We start from the raw sequence: 15693 nt of genomic DNA on the forward strand, positions 1-15693 counted from the left end.
CCTATCCCTTTCTTTTTGAAAACCATTTAGTGTAGCAACGATGGGACCTGACCGCCCACCTCTCTAAACTACGGTATCGGGTTGACAATCCACTGTGTGACCCCGCTTACTAGGAGCATTGGGACTTTCCTGGGATCAGCCTGACATAGGGTACATCCACACTAGCAAAAGGGATTGAATATGGGCTGGATTGAATCTTTCTTTTGGAGAGCTAATACTTGAAAGGAGAGTTCATTCTATCACTCAAAAGTGAAAGACTGCTTTGAATTCATGCCAGTGGAATTTGAGAAAGGAAGGAAACTTCGTACTTGTGGAGAGAAGGTGGTGGGCATGGCTGCCCTCGTAGTCACACGCAGGTGATTCCGTTTACACACTATATATGATGAGGGGAGTTCAGAAAGGGCTAGAAGGAATCAATCATTACAGGAAGAGGAGGGAGGACTTTTTACTTCTACGTGAGAGCGGGAAAGACAAGCAAATAGATGACTTCCTTCTATAAGGTCACACTGGACTTGCAAATCTCCTAGTATTTAGGCATTGACTCAAATAAAAAAAAATCTTTGCCTGCTCAGCCGCCAACTCCTTCCAGGGTTCCAAACCTTGGTCTATCTTACTGTCTGGCCTGTTAGGCTTTTTCCGTATTTTCATGTCTTGTGATGTTTGTGAGGATATGAAAAGAGAGCTCAGTGGCAGAAAACCAATACTGTTTGGAACTTCTAGAGCTCCATCTCTCCAAAAGCTGGAATAAAAGATTTCGTGAGAGATGATCCTACGCTTTCTTTCTCTGTCTTACAAAGAGTGAGTGAAGGTAGGGAACACGGGAGTGAGTTTGTTCCATTCAATAAGAGGTAACAAGTGTGCTGTGGTATCCCCCGACTGATAGTCGAAGTGGTCTCTCTCCGGGGTCACTCAATATATAAGTAGGAGCATCTTAGTGCACAACTGATAGGAGAGTAGGTTCTTTTCCAGCTAGGTTCAATTAAATCTTTCCGGTTTTATTCTTCTCTTTCGGGCAAGTTGCTTTAAGTTAGACATCCACTTTCCATTACGGGAAGCGGAGATCAATTCCTGTTTTGGTTAGCGGTTAAGGTGCAGTTGACTTCTAGCAGCAGGTGCTGTGTCTTGTGTCTTAGCTCACCGCGAGGTGCTGCAAATAAACTGAGACAGCCACTTTCGTTAGTTCCGTTTACGGTAAGCTAGGCTTAAGGTTTAGTTAGGCGGTTTAGGGATAACCTCTGTCCGTTCTGTCCTTTCGAATAGCTGGCTAAAAGAAAATCTGTCCGTTACAGTCGATGGCACTCTGACTTCTAGTTCAGTTCTGTTCTAGTTCTTGGGCAGTCCAGCTGTAAGTTCATGGAAAGGAACCCAGAGAAAGACAGAGCGGCGTTTCAAGCTTAGAGCGGCTTTGGTAAAATTCCACCAGCTCTCCTATGTCAATCAGTGAAGGAACTTGCCCTTCTTATACAATAACAATTCTCAGTGTCATCCCGAGAAGCGAAAGTGCAAACTCTGAATTAAGGGGCAAAGCCCAGCTTTCTATGACAGATCCTGAAGTTTCCGTCGATACCCCCAAGTTTCAGTTCGTTCCTATGGCCAGATCCTTTATTACTTGGTCTAAAGCCCTTACGCGTGGTCGGAACTTACCCGACAAGGAATTTTCGCTACCTGAGCGAACTTTCATGATTGTCAAATTACCAAACTTAGCTCTGGACTCGGTCAATCTCCCTTGGGAAGGTTGGTCGTAGATCAAGCAAGATTAGAAGGAAAGACAGGAGTAGACTTCGCTAGGCTTGATTTCATCCTTTTCTGCCTTTTAAGCCTTTGAAGGGAGAAACGCGCCAGCTTCCACATCAGCTTCTACTAGTGGAGCTGCATAAGATCTATATGAGAACGATGTTTTAGAATCTGATGTTTTAATCTTTTTTATTGTCTGATTGTCTGCTAATTATCGTCTTGTATTGCTATTCCCTTCCACAATGAATTACCTGATCTTCTTCCAGATTCGCCTTTCTAGCCTCTTTTTCTCTACAGGTTCAGGCAAATCTCTTGGTGAATGCAATCGATTGCACTGGCAAAGAAGAAAAAAAAAAGAAGACAATAAAATCGGCTTACCCAAGCTGTTCGACCATTAATTTCTTGAGAAAAGGGAAGGAAGTCAAGCTCTCTAGAATGTTATATCCCATGATTTTGGCCTGATGCCTTAATTTAGGCTGCTTATCTGAATAGGAAGCATTGATCGCAAACCCGGTTAGAATAAGCCTGTGATATGTTTATATGGCAGATGCGAATAGATGGAGATCGGCAATCCATAATGAGTTAGGCGAGCAGGAAAGGAATAGGAGATGCGACCACCATCTGGTTTAGATCCAACATCTATGCTCTATAAGACACAAAAATAAGGAAAAATCAAAGAAAGGATGAGGCAACGTAGGCAGTTCCATCCACATCTATTCAATTCGTTATTCCATTCTGGCTGCTTTCAGTCTTGGAGAGGAGATATAGAACTATTCGCATGCGCACGGAATGAACCTGTAAGGGTAAGGTTTCTTGGCAGGGAGGGTCCCAAGCCAGTGAACAGTGGAAGCGGATTCGTTTGCGTAGTGAACTACAAGAAGCTATATTCATCTAAGGCCGTAGTTAGCTTGGCTTGTTCCTCCGTTTGATCTGTTGTATAAGATCAAGGAATGTGGTCCGGGAATTGGAAGTGTGTTGGGCCTAGGTTTGCTCATTCCGTTCCGTCTGCTGCCCCTGCCATTGCTTCTCCAAGTCCAGGCTAGGGAGGCCTTCCTTTCTCCAGTTTGCAATTGAATTATCCACTATAAAAATATAAGAGAAAACATAGTAGGGAGGACCGGCGTTAGCTTCTGCTCTCTCTTCGGTAAGGACCCTTATTCCTTTGTTCTGGATTGGTCCGTAGTTGTAAATAAGGGCTGCTTGCTAAAGGGGCGCCCTAAGTCTTTTCTTGTCTTAAGGGAGCGGATAGGCCAATTGGACTTAGACGGCATCTCTTCATGTGGATTCAGGGCAAATCGTAGGGAACCAGATGCTTAAACTGTACCGAATTTACTTATCTTAGCTCAATCTGTCTTTTCGGAAAAGGACAGCGCTGCCACTCCGAGACCTGGACTCGAGGAGGGGTGATCCCAGCTTTGTTGGTATGTTGGTTACCTGCCTATCTTAGTAAAAAACAACATCATTCCCTTGCTTCTTTGGTGAACCAATCCTTCCCTTTATAAGGAATATCCTTATGCTGGTTCTCATCTAAAGAAAAAACGCACTTGATTACTATAAATAGCATTTGAAACTACTATTATAAGTACACTTTCAACAAAGTAGTACTTGAAGCTTTCATTACTGCTAGTCGTTACTATCCTTCGGACCCTTGCCTTTGCCCTTGCTTCTGCTTGTGCTGTTGGCTGCTTCTAAAACCAACCGGCTAACAGAAAGCTGTTAGTAGAAGGAAGACTATAAGTTCAGGAAAGTATAAGCTGGTACCTCAATCCGAATCGGCCACTCGCCTTTGCTAGTATGATTTCGCACTCCCCTTCTTGTTTTGAGATTGAGAAGTCATCGGACACTGAAGCATGAGACGAATGGCCCAGCTTACGATATCCAACTTCCTCCCACAGCTGATAGAGGTCTCCTGTTTTCAAGTAGCCCTCCGTCTTGTCTTAAAAGCGAGCTTCCAGGCCTTATCCTTATACCGATCGCATCTCAAAAAGTGGAATGAATGTTTCACCCATAGGTAGTTCCCTTGATGCTCAAAATGCCCCTTTTTTCGCGAGATAAGAATATGGCTCGAAGTGAGTTCCCTTCCTGCTATTCCTTCCTTTTACCAGTATTATCATATTGTAGTGCAGACTATAATCCGATAAGACAGCGGCTGCAGCTACTAATCCTTGAGTTGAGGTGAAAGGACGAGTTGAGCGAGGTAGTGCCCTATCAAGGAAGATAATCCGATAAGACCATTGCTAGAAAGCTGATGTCTCAGGCGACTTCTCAATAGTTTACTAAGTAAGGTGGTAAGGTCAGCTCCATTACTTCATCATTCATACAGTTGGACAACTTCCTTCTGTAGCAAATGTGACTTGAAGTTCCCACTCACTTTGAGTTCACCTTTCAGTCTCGCCACGGTTAGTTAACCCTTCCCTTTACGGTAGTTGAGTAAGGACTCATTCTAGTTTGTGATAGTTAGTATCACGAATATTTCTTTCCAAGAAAAGAAGGAATCAGGATATTCTGAAACCGAATCAACAAATCCTGTCTCTGATGAGTAAATTGGGCTAGATCAGGTCTCGTTAAGAGCCATTTAGAAGATCAGATCGAAAATGAGCAGGAATTACTGGATCGAGCTCGGCTAAAAGAAAGTATGTCTGTCTCCAGCTCTCAAGGAAAAGGTAAGCTAACCGCCAGCTTATTCTCTTATTAACTAGCTCTGAAGTGGAAGCAAGCAAAGCAATGCCGGCTGCGATCAAAGAGGTGCTTTTTCTCTATCTTATCTCTTGTTTTTTCACTTAATCTTTTCAAATTATGTAAAATAGAAGCATTAAACATAATACCAATGAGGCAAGCAACAAGAGCTAGTGCAATAGCTTTCTTTATTGCCTTATCTCTATCTTGATCAGTGATCTCCAAGTTATGTTACCTCTGATGTGATGACATGACTTGCACCACTTACTTAACACTATTATGCCAGTGAACCCGGGAAACGCAAAGTGATTGTGTCCGCTTGGGAGATCCCCATTAGTGCAGTTACTGGGAGAGCAGTGGTCTTCTGGTGTGTTATGGCCGTCGAGAACTCGATATGCGTTTGACCAGTTCAATAAGTTTTTCATTGGAGTTGATTTAGACTACTTTGAACGCTTTATTGGTCCTCAGTCGTTCTTCATTTTGATCTGATTCGTTTTTTTAGCTTCTGAGAAAAGATGAAGATAGAATGACCCTGTACTGGCACAGACCTACTCTTCTCCACAAGCTCGAGGGAAATTAGGGTGTAGAGTCCACATCTTAAAGAATTTAAAAGGTGAGTTCTTAGGTTTGGAGCAGTCAAATTGTCTTCCTACTAGAGGAGAATGATCTGAGCAAAGCCTACCAAGAACTTTATATGACCAACCTGGAAATTTTCCATGCTATATTCATGAATGCTCTGTCTAGCTTACCCCAAGTTCTGCTGCTTCCCAGTTGCCTATTGCACCATGTGAAATGATACCCTTTGCTGGGGCCTCAAGCATCATATTGTGATTTATAACTTCTCTGAATTCAGTCATTGCTCTGTTAGAGGGGCAGAGGCCACCCTCTTTTCAGTAGGGCTTAAGTAAGTATTGAAATCACCAATCAATAGCCATGGCAAGTTAGACTGATTAATGAGAGTGAGTTCTCTCCATAATTGTCTTCTACCAGTATACAAAGAATAAGCATGAACAATTGTAATCAAACAACCATTGACTTCCACTGTAATTTGCTGAGGAGATTGGACAATGAGGTTAGGTGCAGGTATTTTGCTCTTCCACAAAAACAAAATATTTTGGCAGTGAGATGGATGCTGATTGACATGAAGGCTAGCACTGTATCCCAGATTTGTAAAGAAATGCAAGTGAAACTGATTAGGGTCTACTAAAGGCTCAGCAATCCCTATGAAGTCGGGATCATGATCTTTTATTTGCTTAGACAGCCTATTTATGGTTTTCTCATTTGAAATACCTCTAAGATTCCAATAAAAGCACTTCATTAGAAACTAGAGAGTTTATTGGGTAAATTGAGCAGAGCTCAGTGAGAGATATTTTCCCCACCAGCCTTGGACCTCAAGGGGGGAAAGGTAATTGCTGCTGCCTTGTGAGAAGGTGTTTGTTACCTGTGCTTGCTTCTTGCTGATCACTATCAATCATGTCTGCCCAGCTCAATGCAAAGAATTCACTGACTTTATGAGGATCAGGTGGCTCTGCATCTTGATTTGGCATCCCAGCTTGTAAGCCCATAAAGGTGGAGAATGTGATCTGCTTCTTCATTCACTTTTGCTCTCCGAGCTAGTGCCAGCTCATCAGATTCTGCAGGACCAACTTCTTCTATAACAATCTAGCTGAAATATTTGTTTCAGTGACTCTAGAAAGACAACAATCTGTTCCCTCTCTATCCATTTCACTAGCAACTTGTGGTGTTTCTGTCACACTAGGATCATTATGGTGCAAAGCCACTGAACTGAGATCATCAACCACAGGTCTAGGTGCATCAACAACCCCAAGGTGAACCATCAGAGCAAGTTCACTAGCATTACTGCATTCAGCAACTTGTGAGCTCCTTTGATTTTCTGTTTGTCCTTCAGGAGTGTTAGCATTATCATGTTCCACTTCTACTGCTAGAGCTTGAAATCTATTCACTGCTGTGATGTTTTCAGACACTGTCACAGTAGGCTTACGAATCCAAGAGACCTTTGGATCAACATGAGGCGCTTTCTTCTTGTGTCTTCTCTTCCCTTTCTTCTCTTCTACAACCTTTAGCCCGTTCGGTCCCCTTACCTAAGCTCACTTCTTCAGCTACACACATTGTTTCACTCAATAACTGTTTTCTTTAGACAAGAGCACGTTTTTTTACCTGAAATGACCAATCTATCATCAGAGTTCTCAAACATAAGATTTATCTAAGTATAAATGGGCTTCTAGCTTGTTTCATGGGCTGCCTTGAGTTGACTATCGTCAGAGTCCTCAAATGAGAGATTAGTCTAGCTCGTAAAGTGCTTTTCTAATAACCTCCTGTCGTCGGTCTCCGGCGTTGAGTGACTTGAGTCTATCCGAAAGCTGACATTGAACTCAGAAAGTTAGGTTCTATAATTCAATATGCATTTGCTTAACACACCTATATTGACTATCAGAGCTGCTTCTTATGCCTAAGTCAAGTACAACAGAATTAGGAAAGCCGAAGGAGAAGCTTTACGAGTTAATGCATAGTTCCGGAATAGGAAAACGAATGTCAGTGCATACTATCTATGAAGATAGGAAAAGGCATTAGGAAACTTAAAACAGACTGGTAAGCTCATCTTAAACCCCAGAATACTTCAGGAAGGAAACACAAATTCTTATTGGGTAGAGTGATCAATGAAACCGAGTGTTCATTTCAGGCTAAGCAATGTATTCGCTGAGACAAGCATGTCTGTCTCAAAGATAGCTGCATGATGAGCTCCTGACCTAAAACAGTAGCTTGCCTAGGAGGACTGGTATTCCCAAGCATAGTACAAAATATCCTGATATATCGCGATATTTGGAGATATCTATCCAGATTTAAGAGAAAGACATAAATATCCGCGATATGTTCAGAAATATATCTGACCGCAAATATCGGGTGATATTTCAACGATATTACGATATTTTGTGATATTTGGAGATATTTAGCGATATTTTTGTGTATATAACAATTTTATTTAATATTTACTATTATATTTCAAATAAATATAAATAATATATCATGATATATCAAAAATATCCATAATATCCACAATATTTGTCGATATTTTAGATATATCCACGATATTTGCATGTGAAACAATGTCAAATATCCCCAAAGAGGGGGATATATCCACGATACATATCTAGAAATTGAATATCGATAAATACCCATATCCTGATATTTTGTACTATGTTCCCAAGAGCATGAATCGAACTACTGAACTCAAGGACAAGAAGGCATTGATTGGAGTGTGGCCCGTAGACATGCGGTAACCTGGCTCCGTGAACTCTTGGCTATAGCCTGCGGAAATGGTGGCACTCCTTGACGAGCATCGAAGCCAAGATATCACTGCTGTGTACTGTGACGTTAAACCAATACCCCTAGACTGGCAAGTTAAGATAGAATTTCCCTTAGGGGTTGACTTATCCTTTTCTTGCCCTAACCTAGGCTTGTGTGGAACTCTTACTCAAAACATATGCCTATTTGTCCGACAGGACAGACAGTCCGGAGAGAACAAGAACAATCCGGAGCTACATACATTCTTTTACTCGCTCACTGACTCTCAATGGATTACTCCCTTCGCCTTTTTGGGGCTATGGGAGTAATCCTTGGAGTCCGTTCACTCATTAGCGAGAATCAATGTGTCAATACTCCCGGTTCGGTACCCTTTTTGAAGGGCACCTCTCTACTGATCAGTCATTCTGATCGTTTCCCCAGACAAAGCTTGGCCTCAATCAGTAATAAAGCTAAATAAAAACGTCCGTTTCGAGACCCTTGTGAATCAGTCATGAGGCAGTCAAAACAGGCGTGAAATCGCGTTCTTTCCTTGCTTCACAACAGATCACGAAGAGAGGACTCTTGGTATTATTATTTTTGAAATCATGTATTTAGAAAATTAGAATGTTGCCTGTTCGAGTTATGCCGCACATGGCGAGGAATCTCAAAGGTAACTAAAGTCCACACAGGATCTTTTTTAAGAGAAACTCCTTTGTTTTAGTGGGTTCTTAACCAATTAAGATAACTCACTACATGTATAAGTCAAATTAGAAATAACAACAAATACATGAATAAAAGAGGACCCATATTAAAATCGCACAAAGCTGTTATTTTTTTCACTGCGTGCCTTTACATTTCAAAGTTGTAGCAATGATGAAGATCTTGATTAATGCAAAAATTTTGTTCAGCTTACTCAATAATTCTGTATCTGAAAATGGATTAGGATGGGTATCTATAACTGGCTTCAATAGGAGATCAAGCACAAAAATAGTTACGTACTTGGCTATTGGCCTATTGCTTTCTCAGCATTTTACTTTTTAGATTTTTTATAACTTTGGGGACCACATTTAGGTTGGTTTATCAGTCAGTACATTCCTATGTTATTATTACTATTATTATTTTTCAGATTGATGTTTATCTATTTAATCTAACTTGTTTGTCTTTTCTCAGGAGATGTCCTATAATAACTACTTAGATGCTGATGCAGCATGGAACTGTGTATCGGAATTCGAAAAACCTACCTGTGTGATAGTCAAGCACACAAATCCTTGTGGCGTTGCATCACGAGAGAATATCCTCGAAGCTTACAGGCTAGCCGTGAAAGCAGATCCAGTGAGTGCATTTGGTGGGATAGTAGCTTTTAATGTAGAAGTTGACGAGGTAAGTTTGAATTGAAAGATATTATGTGCATTTTGGCTGTGTTTGGTGTGAAGCAAAAGATTGCAAGAGTATATGGACTGCAACTCAGATCAAATTTTTGTAGTTTGACAACAAATTTGATTCAGTTTGCATCATCTATAACCTTAAAATGCAGTGTGGATGTGGGACCATTGACGGTAACACAACCAAAGCTCCCCAACAAACTTTGGATACCTTTTCTTTTCTACCAAGGGTAGCCTTGTCTGTTGTTGATATTAATGTTACTGTTAATGAGTGTTCTTAATTCAAATGGTATGCATTTTAAGGCTCTCGCCAAGGATATTCGTGAGTTCAGAAGTCCTGCTGATGGTGAAACACGGATGTTTTATGAGATAGTGGTTGCACCTAAGTACTCTGAAAAGGGTCTTGAGATACTTCGTGGGAAATCAAAGACTTTGAGGATCCTTGAAGCTAACAAGAATAAGCAGGGAAAACTCTCGCTCAGACAAGTTGGTGGGGGATGGTTGGTTCAGGATTCTGACGACTTGACCCCTCAAGATATCCAATTTAAAGTGGTTTCTGAAAGGACTCCACTAGAAAACGAGCTTCATGATGCAGAGTTTGCCTGGCTCTGTGTGAAGCATGTCAAGAGCAATGCCATTGTAATAGCAAAGGTTAGTTCTATCCATGTCGATAGTACAAGCTGTTAGTGCTCTTCCAAATTGAAGCATGAATGTTGCTCTTGTTGATTTGAAGTCATATTTATAAAAAGCAAATGTTAAGATTTACTTTAAAGATTCATGATTCAAGTCATCTCTTATGTTTGTTTAGGATGACTGCATGTTAGGGATGGGAAGTGGGCAACCTAACCGTGTAGAGAGTCTAAGAATTGCTCTGAGGAAAGCAGGAGATGAAGTTAAAGGAGCAGCGTTGGCGAGTGATGCCTTCTTTCCATTTGGTAAGTATTATGTTCTCATTGAGTCCAACTGTCCAAATGTCAAACTTTCAGTGTTTTATGCATCTACATCAACAATGATTTAGATGGTGTGTCAGTTGGGTTATGCTTGGTCCATCACTTTTTTTGACGTGCCGAAATTGCAGCCTAAACCCTAAACAATCGAAAGCATCCACTTTATTAGTTTTCTCAACACATGAATATGGTTGTACTGCCTAAGTCGGACCTAGTTTAAATCTATTTGCCATCTGAAGGAAATTAGAGTCCTTATTTACTGGAATGCACACGATGACAAACATTCTTTTTGCATTCCAGTTCCTATATTTACAAACCCTAGATCATGCATACATGCAGAGTTAAGAAGAAAAGAAAGAAGCCTGATATATGCCTTATCTTCTGATTTTGACTCATTGGGCACTCTTCTGTTGGCAGCTTGGAATGACGCTGTAGAAGAAGCATGTAAGAGTGGGATTGGGGCCATTGCTGAACCTGGTGGAAGCATTAGAGACAATGATGCCATAGACTGTTGTAATAAGTATGGAGTCTCTCTTCTCTTCACCAACGTGAGGCACTTCAGGCACTAATCATGTGGCACTTTGGCACAAAAAGACTAGATACCCTTGGCATTTTGGGTTCTCCGGCCACATTGACCGAATTTTTTTAAAGGTGCTCTTGCTGGTGGCAGAGAGTTTTGAGGTTATTTAGGGTTTGATTTAAGTTGTTGCGGATGAGTTTTCTTCCTTTAAGCTTTTGAGGATCTTATGTGTTGTAACTTTTATAGTCTATTAATATTCAATCTATCTTCAGATTCACAGAACCTTCAGCCTTTTTTTTTACTGTACAAATCTTGTATAAAAGTCTTCTGACACAATCAATTTAATCGAATTACAAACATGCACCTTAGAGATTGACATAATGTAAATACAAACAGAGCAACTTGGCAGACTTGAACACCGAATTCAGTTTTAGCATTTGTGAGTCTCGTCTCGTATGGTCGTATGTTTACTAAGGAAAAAGTTTTAATACCCAAAAAAGAAAGATTAGTTGTTCTCTTCATCTCTTGTCCCATATCTACAACTCACTCAGAGAATCAAAACTCGTTTATGGAAAGGGAGTTTGATTGAACACCCAAATGTAATAACGGCATATTGTTAATTTGTCGTTGAAACATGTCTCTGGGTGGTAATGCCGTTCATGGCAGAGGGTTCTAACTCTTAAAGCTCTCGGGTACCTCCATAGACACGGCCACATCCATCGTGATGTCAAGGTTAGTATGGATGTTCAACATATCTCTGCTAGTTAGACCAAGTCGAATCTGTTCACGTCTTCTCTAATTTGAAATCGATTTCAGGCTGGAAATATTCTTCTCGATAGCAATGGGATAGTAAAGCTTGGTGGTTTTGGTGTTTCAGCTTGCATGTTTGACAGGGGTGATAGCAAGCGTACCAGGAATACGTTTGTGGGAAGTCCATGTTGGTAAGTTGTTGCTATAAGTCATAACCAACGAGGATATGAGTGTCAAAAACTTATATACAACAGCTTCACATTCCGATTTATGATTTTAACACAAGGAGCTATATAGAAAACCGAATTCCTTTACTTAATGGATAATTTACTGTTCTGATAAAATTATTTTTCTTTAAAGGTTTTTTTTTTGTCATCTCTGTGAAATCTCTTTTACTTCATTTGATGCAGATAACTAGATACCATGATGTTCAATTTTTTCTTCTATTTTACAGGATGGCTCCGGAGGTTTTGCAACCTGGAAGTGGTTATGACTACAAGTGAGTATTGAGTAGAACATGCTAAATTTGTATTTACCATAGATATTACTCATGCAAAACTGATTTCTGCACTCGAAAGTCTCTATTCCCAAGGATTACTATCATTGTAAAGTGTGCTTTTAATATATTTGACGTGCTCAGACAGTTTTCAGATAGGCAGCTATAAGCTTTTGAAATATGTATAGTAAACGTAGTTTCTTAGTAACTGCTGTAAGATGATGCAACTGTAAACATACAGAGCTGATATCTGGTCGTTTGGAATAACTGCACTGGAGTTGGCTCATGGTCATGCTCCCTATTCAGAGTACCCTCCAATGAAGGTGTATACACTGTCACTCGTGAGGGCCAGATGCACAAAATACTTGATTCATAGTTTTGGATTTTTTTTTGTTTTTTGTGCAAGTACCAGCTATTAATATCTCCTAGTTGGTAGGTTGTTGTGATGACTATTCAGAATGCTCCTCCTGGACTGGATTATGATCGAGATAAATGGTTTTCAAAGGTATAACTTATCATTTTTACTAGTGAGTTGTTGATAGCATCAATCAGTTATGCTTTTGTTGGGTTTATTCGTCATATTTTCTTGATTGCACCAAATAACGTATGATTTCATTGCATACATTTATGAGGTGGTTATGCCGCAACTCACAAGTTCTGTTAAAAGATATTCTAATTAGAGGATTTCCAGTTGTAATCAGTCTTTTAAAGAAATGGTTGCGATGTGCTTGGTGAAAGATCAGACTAAGGGGCCAACAGCCGAGAAGTTACTAAAACACCCATTTTTTAAGCACGCTAAGCCTCCGGGTCTATCTGTGAAGAACCTTTTGACTGATCTTCCACCGCTTTGGGATCGTGTAAAAGCTCTCTAGGTTCCCTTTCCTTCCCCTCTCACTCTCTGGCTTGTTTGATCCATAATTTATTGCCCATCTCTTACTTGACTTTCATAGAAAATTATAAATTGATTTGATGTAACTTGTTGGGGGAAGCATGGTTAAATATCAATTATGATTAATAAAACAAACACCTAAAACTAGGGTTTAAACCTTCAAACATGAAGAACTATTGTCTTAGAATAATATTCAATAATAACCATCCAACAATGAATGCCTAGAAGCCTTTATATAAACATTGTTCCGAATTCTAGTTGGAATCCAAAAATGGAAACCTTGCTAATGAACCTAGATCTAACCAAAGAGGAAACTAATAATAATAACCTAATACTAATTAATAATAATAAGAAACATGCTAATTCCATATATGTGCTCCTGCATCAGGTTTCTATCTTACAACATGTGGATGCGGCCAGTGGTGGAGCCATGTATAGGCCAGGTAGGGCATACCCCCCCCTCAACTTGTGCTAAAAAAAAATAGTAGTAGTGTATATGTTATTTTCTTTGTGAGGTAAAACAAATAGTAGTTAAAAATGAGGCCCACCTAGGTAGATTATTTTACACACAATCTATACTTATTTTTGGTAATTGGGCAATCTTTTATTATTAATGTGTTATTTTCTAATATGTTTCTTATTTATTTTTTCGATAAATTACATCTTTTACTTACATTGAAATAGACACTAGGCTAGAATCTCCAGGGGACTATCCACATCTAACTCTTTGAACTCCCTGTGAGCAAGATCAGGAGAATCTTCATTGACCATTCTACTTATCTACTCAAAATTACATTATTTAAAACTAGAAGAAATCCTACTAATGTAAACAACAACATATACTAATATGTGGATTATGTATTTTGTAATGGTTGTTTTTCTATACCCCCCTGGAGGAATTCCTGGCTCTGGTGAACAAGAAGCACTATCACATGTTAAATAATTGAAGTCTTGGTTTTGAATTTGAATTTAAACTTTTGTCTAAATTAGATGATTAAGGCAAAGAGGTATCTAAGGATCTGTTTTTTTTGTATATATCCAATATTGATAGAAGCCAATAAAGGTCAAACTCTTATAAAACTTCTGATGTGGTTGAGAATGCAAGAAGCCACAATTTTGATAGAAGAGCTACCTATTTCTTAACTATCATCCTTAGTAGTTTACCTTAAAAAATCGAGTAGTGTGCACCAAGATGCATCATAAACACCAACTTCAGCAAATGTCTAGTGGTAGATTGGTGATGCATCTTAGAGCATTCTCAATGCAAGGTAGCTATAGTCACCTTCACAAACTCACCTGATATGCCTAGTTTAGTAGAGTCGCATGGTGGTGGCTGGTGAACTATTTAGATCCTGTCCCACCAATTATATAAACATTTGAAAAGAGGAAAATAAAATAGCGAGACAGTATGAGAGATTCCTTCCGTGATTCCCAACTAGGTGAATTCGTATACCTACCCAAGAAGTTTATCTTGTTGGAAGTTACTTTTCATCAGGAAGTCTTTTTTTGGTTTTTGTGTTTTTAGCAACTAGAGGACTTCGTTCACTCACCTGGCAAAGTCACTTGCATTGGGAAGCTCTATTAATCAACATGTTCTCTCACCTAAAATTTTCTGTTAGTGTGCCTAGAATTTCTTTGGAAAATGGTGGCTTCCTTGAAACGAGCTTTTGTTGTCCTATCAGCTTTAAGTACCTTCACAAACCCAACTGTAAGGGTCCTTGTTTATAATGCTCAAAGTTTAGCATTAGCCTTGACATTAAAGTAAAATCATTTTTTTATGTGTATGATATACCAGATTTAGCTTGTACTTCCAAACTACTTTTTCAGGTCTATGATGCAACTCCATTCATGGACGACCATCCTGGAGGTGATGAGGTCTTGCTTTCTGCTACAGGTAAGTATCATCCTTTCACCCATGTATTCTGCTAATGAGTGGGTGATAAGTGCTGGCGGGTTATAAACCAGGGCTTGTGGTGACAACTCTTACCCGTTTTCCAACTTAACTTGCATGCACCTTTCATAGGATATGGATTCATGATACGTATTTGAACGTATGCAGGAAAAGATGCGACGAATGATTTTGAAGATGTTGGTCATTCTGATGTTGCAAGAGAGATGATGGATAAATACTACATTGGTGAAATTGATCCTTCAACTGTTCCTCTGAGACCAACCAATGTCCCACTTCTGCAGCCTCATGAAGAGGTGCCTGTAGCAGTTGAGAGGCAGTCAAAATTTAAGAACGTAGAAACTGTAAGTGCTCTTCGGGAAGTGCTTTCTGCGGCAGTTGAGACGCAGGCAAAATTGAGGATGTTTTGGAAGAAGGGGCCAATGGCAGCTCAAACCCTATTGAATTGTTATTAGATGAGCTGGGAAGAAAGAAGATAAAACAATATTCGCATAAGGATCTTACGAGCATTACTGAAAATTTCAGTAATCAAATAGGTTATGGTGCGTATGGAGATGTCTTTAAAGGTAAATTACCTATTGGTGTGCAAATAGCCGTTAAAAACTCAAAAGACATCGCAATGAATGTCATAGAATTCACATTCATGGCTGAAGTGAGAACAATGAGTAGTACTTTGCATCGACATTTGGTTATACTTTATGGGTACTGCTTTGAGGTCAATATGAAAGCACTTGTCTATGAATACTTGGAGAATGGATCTTTCGACAAGGTTTTATATGAGAACCGCCTTAATTTACAATGGGAGAAATTGTATGATATTGCAATTGGGACAACAAAAGGGCTTTCTTATTTGCATGAAGGTTGCGTTCATGAAATAGTTCACTGTGATGTAAAACCTGGTAATGTGCTCCTTGACTCAAAATTTTGCCCTAAAGTTGCAGATTTTGGAATGGCAGGTTTCTCAAAGAGATTTAAATCAAATATCTCTGATTGAGTTTAGAGGGACTCGCAACTATGCTGCCCCAGAAATGTGGATACAAATGCCAGTAACTTCCAAAAGTGATATTTATAGCTTTGGAATGTTGTT

General features: G+C 39.7%; 2 protein-coding genes and 1 pseudogene across 3 annotated transcripts; all 3 read left to right on the top strand.

Annotated features, from left to right (window-relative positions):
* The first annotated feature begins 4200 nt into the window (after window positions 1–4200).
* Window positions 4201–10844, top strand: LOC147473160 (uncharacterized). The gene is made up of 5 exons (XM_086587765.1): window positions 4201–4479; window positions 8884–9093; window positions 9399–9746; window positions 9904–10030; window positions 10460–10844. The coding sequence occupies exons 1-5, from the start codon at window positions 4459–4461 to the stop codon at window positions 10609–10611; spliced, it is 858 nt and encodes a 285-aa protein (XP_086443891.1). The 5' UTR covers window positions 4201–4458; the 3' UTR covers window positions 10612–10844.
* A 232-nt stretch (window positions 10845–11076) lies between these two features.
* Window positions 11077–15195, top strand: LOC147473161 (uncharacterized). Of its 2 annotated transcripts, XM_086587766.1 has the most exons (9): window positions 11077–11294; window positions 11379–11503; window positions 11767–11811; window positions 12050–12131; window positions 12245–12313; window positions 13086–13140; window positions 14317–14405; window positions 14525–14591; window positions 14757–15195. In XM_086587766.1, the coding sequence occupies exons 2-9, from the start codon at window positions 11445–11447 to the stop codon at window positions 15059–15061; spliced, it is 771 nt and encodes a 256-aa protein (XP_086443892.1). In that variant the 5' UTR covers window positions 11077–11294; window positions 11379–11444; the 3' UTR covers window positions 15062–15195. The 2 variants fall into 2 exon arrangements, with proteins under 2 accessions (XP_086443892.1, XP_086443893.1); XM_086587767.1 differs by lacking the exons at window positions 11077–11294; window positions 11379–11503 and adding an exon at window positions 11515–11672.
* Window positions 15196–15225: 30 nt separating this feature from the next.
* LOC147473162 (PR5-like receptor kinase pseudogene) lies at window positions 15226–15600 on the top strand (annotated as a pseudogene).
* The last annotated feature ends 93 nt before the right edge of the window (window positions 15601–15693 follow it).

Source organism: Coptis chinensis, unplaced genomic scaffold (assembly GCF_015680905.1).
Source record: "Coptis chinensis isolate HL-2020 unplaced genomic scaffold, ASM1568090v1 utg4262_pilon_pilon, whole genome shotgun sequence".
NCBI lineage: Eukaryota > Viridiplantae > Streptophyta > Magnoliopsida > Ranunculales > Ranunculaceae > Coptis > Coptis chinensis.

Excerpts from the sequence above, each read along its gene's own strand:
- LOC147473160 (XM_086587765.1), top strand. The coding sequence starts at position 4,459 with ATGCCGGCTGCGATCAAAGAG. Across the intron at positions 4,480-8,883 it reads TGCCGGCTGCGATCAAAGAG|GAGATGTCCTATAATAACTA; the intron begins GTGCTTTTTCTC and ends GTCTTTTCTCAG. Across the intron at positions 9,747-9,903 it reads ATGCCATTGTAATAGCAAAG|GATGACTGCATGTTAGGGAT; the intron begins GTTAGTTCTATC and ends ATGTTTGTTTAG.
- LOC147473161 (XM_086587766.1), top strand. The coding sequence starts at position 11,445 with ATGTTTGACAGGGGTGATAGCAAGCGTACCAGGAATACGTTTGTGGGA. Across the intron at positions 11,812-12,049 it reads GGAAGTGGTTATGACTACAA|AGCTGATATCTGGTCGTTTG; the intron begins GTGAGTATTGAG and ends GTAAACATACAG. Across the intron at positions 12,314-13,085 it reads GAGATAAATGGTTTTCAAAG|GTTTCTATCTTACAACATGT; the intron begins GTATAACTTATC and ends CTCCTGCATCAG.